The 9,234-nt window shown below is 56.6% G+C and overlaps 1 protein-coding gene across 2 annotated transcripts in view; it reads left to right on the top strand.

The window, feature by feature from the left end:
* The first annotated feature begins 4,853 nt into the window (after positions 1-4,853).
* KCNK3 (potassium two pore domain channel subfamily K member 3) overlaps positions 4,854-9,234 on the top strand; it is a 35,691-nt gene continuing 31,310 nt past the window's right edge. For both annotated transcript variants that reach the window (XM_058668161.1, XM_004582659.2), the window contains exon 1: positions 4,854-5,294. In XM_058668161.1, coding sequence (XP_058524144.1) covers positions 5,012-5,294 — 283 coding nt within the window. In that variant the 5' untranslated portion in view covers positions 4,854-5,011. The remainder of the gene's footprint in view (positions 5,295-9,234) is intronic.

The raw sequence follows: 9,234 nt of genomic DNA, 5'->3' as shown, positions 1-9,234 counted from the left end.
TCTCCCAGATTTTTTAGTTTGGTGGCCTCTCCTGTGGCTCAGAGACAAGCAGCTTGTTGGCTGACTCACACAGCTCAGGTGGGGCAGGACTCAGAGCAGGGCCAGGTGTCCAGGCTCACAGCCCCTGTAGCCTGCAGAGCAGCGTGACTCTGTTAACAGTTGCCTCTTTGTGTTTGATCTAGGTCTGGGATGTTAAGCAAACAGCAGCTGCCCTGGGGCCGGGAATGCTCTGTGAAGCTCTCTCCCCACAGAGACTACCAAGATGTGGCCCAGTCTGTACCCAGGGCCCCCCACAGCTTCATCACGCAGCAGCCTGAAGCTGCAGTTGCCCGGTACAGGGCTCAGTGCCAGCCGCCGGCCATCTTTCTGCAGCAGTTCCTGGGCCTACCTCCCCTCATCTCAGGCCTGACATAGAGGTCCTGGCTCTGACCACTTCTTCCTACAGTGACCCAGGGCCCTGAGACCCAACCCCCTCTCTCAAAAGCCAAGCCGACTGACATAAACAGAGACTACTGCAGAGCCCTTTCTCTGGGCCAGCTGCTATGCCGAGGGCTATGGGGGACAGAGACCTGCAGGAGCTGCACGGTCAGGTCCAGGCAGGATGCAGCAGGCTCTCACAGGAGCTCCAGTTTGGCTCGTGATGAGTGAAGGCAGGATTCGACCCTCTGAGTCAGCCCTTTCTCTCCCATTACAGGGGTCTACCCCTACCTTCTAGTCCAACTGCCACTAAAATGGACTGGAATCAGCAAGCATGCAGGTGCCTGGGCCCTTCTCCTTCTTGGCCTTGTGGAAGAGCCTAGGTGGTCAGAAGGCCAGAAGGGGAAGGACCCTATGCTCCCAACCTATAGAAAAGGTCACTTGAGGGTCCCAAATCCGCCCAGCTAGTTGGTGTTTGGGGGCAGCACTGACACCAAGCTCCAGGCCTCTGGACTTCCGGTTCAGTTTTCTCTCTTTGCATGATATACACAACATGTTGCCTCAGGCATTCAGACACATCTCTCTCTCTTTTTAAGTATTTAAAAAGAGATTTCATTTGAAAAGCAGACCTACAGAGAAAACAGGAGAGAGAAAGAGAGCTCTTCCATCCACTGTTCACTCCTCCAATGACCACAGAGAGGGCTAGACCAAGCCAAAGCCTAGAACGCCATCTGGGTTCCCAACATGGGTGGCATGGGTCAAAGCAGGCAGGCCATCCTCTGCCACTTTCCTAGAATCTTTAATATGGAGCTGGATCAAAAGAGGAACAGCCTGGACTCCAACTGGAACTCAGATGGCATACCAATGTTGCTGACAAGCACTTAAATCTTCTATGTCCAAACACTAGTCCCATATATCCACCTTTATCCTCTTCCCCTAAACTGGGCAGCTTGCAATGTGTCTGCCTACAGTATCGCGGCAGAAAATTCCCGGGTTTTCTCTGCCTGCCATCTGTAACCCTCTGCTGTTCTCTAACTCAGCGGGTGTGGGATTCTCGAAGTCCTTCCTTCCCTTATGACCTTGGTACCCAAAGCAACACAGGGAGCAGCTCTGCTGTGTGAAGCACCATGAGAAGACTAGGAGCAGTACAGGTCTCCACCCTAGGGGCATGAACACAGCAACAAGGAAGATGAATATGAAAGGACCAGTGAATTTACCAGGCAGAAACACCTGCTTGGTTGAAGTGTGGATGGGGTGAACACTTGCTGAGCCAAACCTTGAGTGGAAACACCAAGGAGTCCGTAGTTTGACAGGAGGTCACTGAGGAATTCCTTGTGGAGCTTGTCTTAAGCTCAGATAAAGGGTTTGACAGACATCAGGTGGGAGAGAACAGGAGGCACCAGCATGCCTGAGGACATGAACCACATGATACATGAAAGTACTTGGATGTGTTCAGAACTTAGTGAGGAAAGAAGTGGAAGATCCAGCAGGCAAAGAATCGTGCCTAATGTCTCAAGCATCATGGAGAGACTAGTGACAATGATGCTGCACAACTGATCTTCACTCTGTGAGCATCTCTTTCCTCACACACGAGAGTCCAAAAAAGCTCAAACTGTGATGTTTCTGTGTCCCCACGGGTCCAGACAAGAACTTGGGACACAGAGGCATAAGCAAGCCAGGCAATTGAATGATCTGCATGAAGGGCAAACATGTGCTGAGCCAAATTCCTCCGTGGGGAAGTGCAAGCTGAGGCCCAGGGAGGAGAGGCTGGCTTGAGCACCACAATGGACTACATAATCAGGAGCAGGTGCAAGGGGTCTTGGATAGCAGGAAGTAGGGTGGCCTGCTGGGTCTGAGGCATCCCATCATCTTGGGGATGAGAGGAGAGGACTCCTACCTGCAAGTCCAAAGGGGTTTTAGAAGTCTCAACAGGAACCCGCTGGGCTCCATCACCGTAACTCCCTACAGAAGAGAAGGAAGGGGAGGAGTCCCCGGCGCCCCTAAGCTCCAAGGCCATTGTGGCTGTGTATCAACTGCTCCTACCTGCTGGGTGCTCTCACCCTACACATAATGATGCTACAGGAAACCCCGCAGCCAGGGGCATGTGTCTGGGTCTCCCCTCACTCACTGTGTGCCCTTGGGCAGCCCTGTCCCTGCTTGCCGAGCCTTGGTTTCCTCATCTGTAACATGACACGGCTTGGCTGGTGACATCTAAAGGTCCTTCCAGGTCTGAAGTGCTGTGAAAACAAACTTCATCACGATCAATAATAGATGACTTACCCCTAAAGACAGGGTTCCTTTTCCCTTTTTCAAAACTCCACCTCTTGTGATATCCCCTTTTGTATGCACTGAAGTCTGGCTTGGCCAAAAGCAAGTGGACCCTGGCCTCATACTTTTTCACCCCGCAAACCAAATCTGGCAAGCCACTTGCTCATCTACACAGGCTTTGGGGGGAACTGGTTTCTGGGGACTTTATGGCTCAGAACCACAACATCAGAAGTGCACAGAAACTAAGATGCAAAAGCCAGCAAGTTTCTTCCAGAGAAGATCAAGGGGAAAAGCTTTCCCTTGGCCAAGTTCATGGTCAGAGGGCAAGACCAGGAAGTGTGTCTGCAAAAGAGCAAAGATCTTCCTTTCTGGGAGAACAGCTGCTATGAATTCAGGGCTCTTCCATCAGGCTCTGACCAGAGATGAGCCCTCAGGAAACAGGAGCTTTTGAAGAGCCTCATATCACCCAAGCTGTACCCAGGCAGTCTTCTCTGACCCCCTTAAAGCAGGCAGCTGAGGAGAGGCTGCAGAGTTGAATGAAATTTCAAGAAGCCATGGAGATGAGCCTGGGCTTGAGGCAGACCGAGAGCAGCCTCGTCCCAGCTGAGTGCCTTGGGTAGTATTCTGCCTCAGTTTCTCCACCTACCAAACAGGCATAACCATACGCATGTTTCAGGATTGTGGTAAGGACCAGGAATAATGAACTTAACTGTGTGTGGCCTGACACACAACAGATGTTTGATAAACATTTGCAGTGAACAAATAGTTGGGGGAATGAATGGTGCTGTGGACAGAGTGCAGCAACTAACAGCAGCAAGTCAGCCCGGGATGGCTGCCACGTGGGCCAGGGACCCTGGGGCCTCTTCTGTGTCTTTCTGTGTGGCTGCATGCCAGGGTCCCGTGCAGGACTCTGGCCCTCCTTGGCACCAGAACTCAAATTCCAAACATTCTGCTCAACCAGCACATCCAAGCCTGGAGCTGAGCAAGTCCTATGGGAACATCTGCCAAGGCATCCTCCAAGGCATAAAGATGGCAGGTGCCAGGAAAGGCAGCGACACCTCGCCTCAAGTCCCAGGACCCTTCCTTTATCACCAGCACAGTCACCTCGCTGGTGAGTGGAGAAGCAAAAAGACAAGGAGTGGGCCAGTGTGTGTCTCTAGCCGAATCCCACCTTCTCTATTCCAGCCAGATCCCAGCCCTGTGGGGACACCCCAAGCTGGTGTCCAAGGCTGGCCCTGGCAACCCAGCCCAAGCTCGGCCTGGGTACACTGACGCAGGCCATTCTGCAGGGCCCTTGAGGGGCAGAGCAGGGGGCCCCAGGAGCCCAAGCTGTGCCTTCTCATCCTTTTCCAGGAGCTGTGCTGACTGCTCCCCAGAGCCAGACTGTCCCCTGGGCGTCGCTCATGTGCGCACAGTTCTGCAGCCGGGCCTGCCTCTCCTTAGGACAGCCAGGGCCTGGCACAGGGCAGGGAGCAAGGGCCAGGAGGAAGGAAAGCTTGGCGGAGTCCCAGGGCTGTCCCTGCTTCACTGCCTGCCCTTGGCTGTCACTGCGCCTCCCTGTGCCTCAGTTCCTCCATGCGTACAGCCAGGCCAAGGCCCCTGCCAGTCGGACAGATGTTGGGGGTGGGGAGGAAGGCCCACTCTGCTGCTCCTTCTCCTTCCTTGATTCACCATCTTATTCTGTGTTATCAGTTTACCTCTTGCTCTCCGACACAGCGTCTCCTTCTCTCTCTGTCTCCCCTCCTCTTTCCCACTCAAGCTGTTCTTTGTGCTTCAACTTCCCTTCTGTGTGTTGCTGCCTGCTTCTGGTACTTCTGTGTCTGTCCATCCACCTCGGGGTCTCTCTGCAATGGGGTCTCTTCCCGGGGCCTCGATCTGCCACTAGTTATCTCTGCCTCCGGCTGGCGCGCTCTCTCTCTCTCCCCTCCCCTCCCCCATGTCTCCCTCCAATTCGCCCTCTCTCCCTCCCGCTTTCTCTCTCTCTTTTCTCCCTTTTGCCACCTCCCCTGTCCGGCCCAGGCTCTCCCGCTCGCCGCCCCGCCCTCCCTCCCTCGGCCGTCTCCCCAGTCCTTATTTGGCTGGGCGGGAGGGCTGGCGGGAGGAGGCGGCCTGCGGGCCCGGGGCGGGGGCGGGCGCGGGGCTGGCGGAGGAGGGCGGTGGGTGGTGCTGAAGGGACAGCTCCGCGGCGGCGGCGGTGGCCGCGGGCGCGCAGTGGGCGCCGAGAGCCGAGCGCAGCCATGCCCCAGGCCGCCTGTGGGGCAGCAGCAGCGGCGGCCGGGGCGCGGGCCGGGGGCGCCGGGGGGCCGGCGGCGGCCCGGGCGCCACGATGAAGCGGCAGAACGTGCGCACGCTGGCTCTCATCGTGTGCACCTTTACCTACCTGCTGGTGGGCGCCGCGGTCTTCGACGCGCTCGAGTCCGAGCCCGAGATGGTGGAGCGGCAGCGGCTGGAGCGGCGGCAGCAGGAGCTGCGGGCACGCTACAACCTCAGCCTGGGCGGCTATGAGGAGCTCGAACGCGTCGTGCTGCGCCTCAAGCCGCACAAGGCCGGCGTACAGTGGCGTTTCGCCGGCTCCTTCTACTTCGCCATCACCGTCATCACCACCATCGGTAACTATTCGCTTGGCGGGGGCAAAGGGGAGACAACGAGGGGTAGGGGGGTGCGGACACGGGTTGGGCGCCGGCGGCGAAGACTGGGTCCCCGGAGAGAAGCTGGCCACCCACCCCCGCCCCGCGCCCCCAGGAGCCAGGGCTCAGCCCAGCGGGTCCTCTCCGCTGGGCTCGGGACTAGGGGGAGGCGGCGATTCTTGGCTCAGGACCGGCCCCTCCAGCCGGGCCAGCCCTAACTTGGCCCTGCCAGGCCGCGCCAGGTTCCCCAGGGGACTGTGAAGTGTGTGAGAGGGGGCAGGCCGGGCTGGCAGAGACTAGGGAAGGAGGGGTGTGGCCGCGCCGGCCCCGGAGCCGGGCTCTGGGCGTGAGCGGCAGGGAGCGCGCCGCTGCTCTGCGTAGCTCCTCGGCGTGGGCTCCGCACCCCGGCGCGTCCACACCTGCGGGGCTCCAGGGAGGCGGGCTGACGCCCTACCCGGACGCTCGCTCAGCGGCATTCTGGGCACCAGAAATACCCCCTGTCCCCAGGGGTTGTGAGTGCTTCTCAGGGTGTGTGCGCGCGTGTGTCCTCCGTGTGGTGCGGGGTGTGTGTGTGTGTGTGTGTGTGTGTGTGTGTGTGTGTGTTGCCCGGGTTGTGTGTGCGCGCCTGTGCCCAGGTCCAGGAGGACTTTAGTCACCAACAACCAGTGCCTGTAATTTTCTTAGAGAAGCTGAGCCAATGCCGGAAGCCAAATCCAGCCTCAACCAGCCTTCTCCTCTCCCGGTATCTGCAAAACAGTCACCTCACAGCAATGGCCCCAAACCAGGCCACATGCTCACCCAGACTCTGTGACAACATAAGCACAAGCACACATACTCGGGTACAGCACACAGACGAGTGTCCAGCAAAGGGGTCCCTAGCCAGACTCTTGAAGATGCTGTCCAGTGTGTCCAGACAAGAGCAAACACTGCACCTGCTCCTGAGACCCCCAGGACCCCCCACACCTAGCCCCATCACTATGCCACTGTGTGACCTTGGACGGGTCCCTTTCCCTGTGCCGGTCTCAGGCTCACCTCCAGACAGGGGGAGGTTGGCCAACTGGATCTCAAGGACACCTCCTAGCCCTGACGTGCTTGGATTCTGAGATGGGAAACCCACCTTCCCCCAGGGCCCTTTGAGATGCCTCCAGGAGCTATGTCCGCCCTCTTTCCCGCTCCTTCTCCCCTCCCTGTCTTGGCTGAGCCTCTAGGGGCTCCTTGCCATTTGGCATGGCCCATGACAAGATGGCAGTGTTTTCCTGGGAGTCAACAGGCGTGGAGCGGGTAGAAGGCAGGGCTGGCCACTGTGCCTGCAGTCTGACCACTGCAGGACTTTGTTCCAAAGCTCTGCTGCTGTCTAGGGGGTAGGAGGGGGCGGCACAGGGAGCTGTGCCTTGTAGTTTCAGGAGCATCGCTTGGAAAAAGAGCAAGAGAAGGGGCCCTAGGTGTGGATAGGGCACCTCTGGGTCCTGCCGATACTGTGAATTTAGGATACTATGATCTCACCCAGGTCTTCCCAGAGAGATGGTTGCTTCCCTGAAAAGGACCAGGGACACGTTTGGTCCTGGGTCCCCTTCCCTCTGGCACCCTACTGCCACCTGCCAGGGTTCCCAGAGCTGGCCGAATGCATGGAGAATCAGAGTGGACATCCTCCCACCTTCTGTCTCCCTCTTCCCACTTGTCAAGCCCTTGCTCCTTGCCCTTCTCGTCTTCATACCATTGCCCCCAGCTCCATAGCAGCCTCCTTGCCTCTAGCCTCATTCCCTCAACCAGGCCAGCTTACCCCTGAAGGACACTGCTAGAAAGAATCTCCCCAAACACAGCTCTCACCAGACCAGTTCTGTTCTCAGAAGCACCCAGTGGCTCCCCATCCCCCTCCTATGGTCCACACTTCTTGTCCCCGATTTTAAGGACCTGCATCCCTGGCTCCAACCTTTGTGTCTGACTTCACTTTTCCCTTCTGCCTCTCCCGTGGCCAGGCTGTCCCCCCAAGCACACCTTACATATGCTTGTCGGGTGCACCTTATCCTCGGTCCACTGTTTATCTTGTCCAAACCAACCGTCTAAGTCCCACACAAATCCTCTCTTCCTTTGAAACCTCCTAGGGCAGTTGGAGAGGACTTAGTGTCAGGACAACCTGCCTGAGACAGTGCAGGCGCTTTGGAACAGTTATTTACATTTTCAGGGATGTGCTGTGTCTCTTTAATCACACAATAACTAACCTCCACGTGGCCCAGGCCCTGGGACTCCCTTCCTGGGCACAGCACCCAGTGGCCTGTCATGAGCACTTAGAGATGGGCTGAAGGTGGGCAGAATAGAGAGGGCACTGCCTGACTCCTCCATCTCTGCTATTTCCCCAAGTGCTTGGTGTCCCCAACAAAGGAGATGCTAAAAGAAGTGTATGGATGCAGGTGGGGTGCCTTTTCAATGACTCGTTTTAAGTACATGGCAAGAGCCAACATCAGGCTCCCCTATATCTGGAGGATGCAGGGGGTGGGGTAGTGGCTCCCAGTTGGACATTGCCCACTCTGAACCATCCCTGGCTTTGGGTCACCTACCCCTTCAATGGTGCCACTTAGCCCGAAGCTGTGCAGAAGGACTCTGCTCTGAGGAAAAAATAAATCAGCCAGGGCTATGAACAGATACTTGGAAGGGACCTTAAGTCTGATTGATGTTACTGATCTGACCCTGAAGCAAACAGCCCCTGTCCATCTGACCCCTTTGGGACCTGAAAGGGCCCCTCCTTTTGAGACCCGGGAGTCCTGTCAGGATGGAACCCCGCCTGAGTGTCCCATTGGTTTAGCCCCTTTGTGCCTACAGTGCTCTCATCCCCGGTCCCAAGCCTTAGACCTCACAACAGAGGGGAGTCACCAGGCTAGCATCCAGACAAAGGTGGGGAGGCCTGGAGTGGGGCAAGAGCCTCCCCATCACAGTATCTCCCAGCTGGGATACAATGGGGTCAGGGCTGGCAATGGGGTTCTCCAACTCCAAGCCAAGAGCTCTCTCTCTCTCTCCCTGCTTGGCTCTGGGCTGCTTCCCTGGCTTCCATGTGCTGTGAAGCCCAGACACAGCTGGGCTTGGTCTGGCAGAGCCAAGATGTGCTAGGGAATGCCGGTGTGCAGGACACACAAGGGCAACCCTGACTAAGGACAGTTGGCCTTAGTAATTCACCTGTTAGTAACCATCTCCACTGTGGCAGGGCTTCCTTCAGTCCACTTGTCCCTGACTTCCCAGCCAGGAAAATCTTCCTTCGTTGTACTCCAAGTTCACCAAACACAAACTCATTTCTTGGAAAACCTAACCCTTGTAAGCTGTTGAGTCACTTAACTCCTCCAGGGCCCCAGCCCCATCTATTCATAGCTCAGGGGCTGTCGGAGCAGGAGGGGCTCGGAGATCAGCTGGCACAACCTCTGCCTCTTACAGAGTGGAGAACGGAGCCACACGTTGGAGCAATGTGGTTGGATGCGACAGCCATACCTCACTCTCCACTTCTTCGCTCCAGGTGCCTCCTTATTTATTATTTTCATTAGCAGCCACAGTGATAACAGCAGTTACTGCCTATTGTCTGTCTTTTTGAGATATTATTTGAAAGGCAGAGCTACAGAGAGAGGGAGAGACAAAGAGAGAGAGCTTCTGTCTGCTGGCTTGCTCCCTAAAAGGCCACAGCAGCAAGGTCTGGGCCAGACTGAGGCCAGGAGCTAGGAACTCCATACAGTTCTCCCACATGGGTGGCAGGAATGCAAGCACTTATGCCATCCTCTGCTTTCCCATTAGTATGGAACTAGATTGGAAGTAGAACATCTGCGACTCAAATTGGTGCTCAGATAGGATGCTAGCATCACAGGTGGGGTTAAACCCATGGGGCTACAACCCTTCTGACCCCTACTATCCATTCTTTGCCAAGCCATCTCCTAGCTCCTCTTTT

Source organism: Ochotona princeps, chromosome 8 (genome assembly GCF_030435755.1).
Source record: "Ochotona princeps isolate mOchPri1 chromosome 8, mOchPri1.hap1, whole genome shotgun sequence".
Lineage (NCBI taxonomy): Eukaryota > Metazoa > Chordata > Mammalia > Lagomorpha > Ochotonidae > Ochotona > Ochotona princeps.
This window is presented reverse-complemented; position numbering and strand designations above follow the sequence as displayed.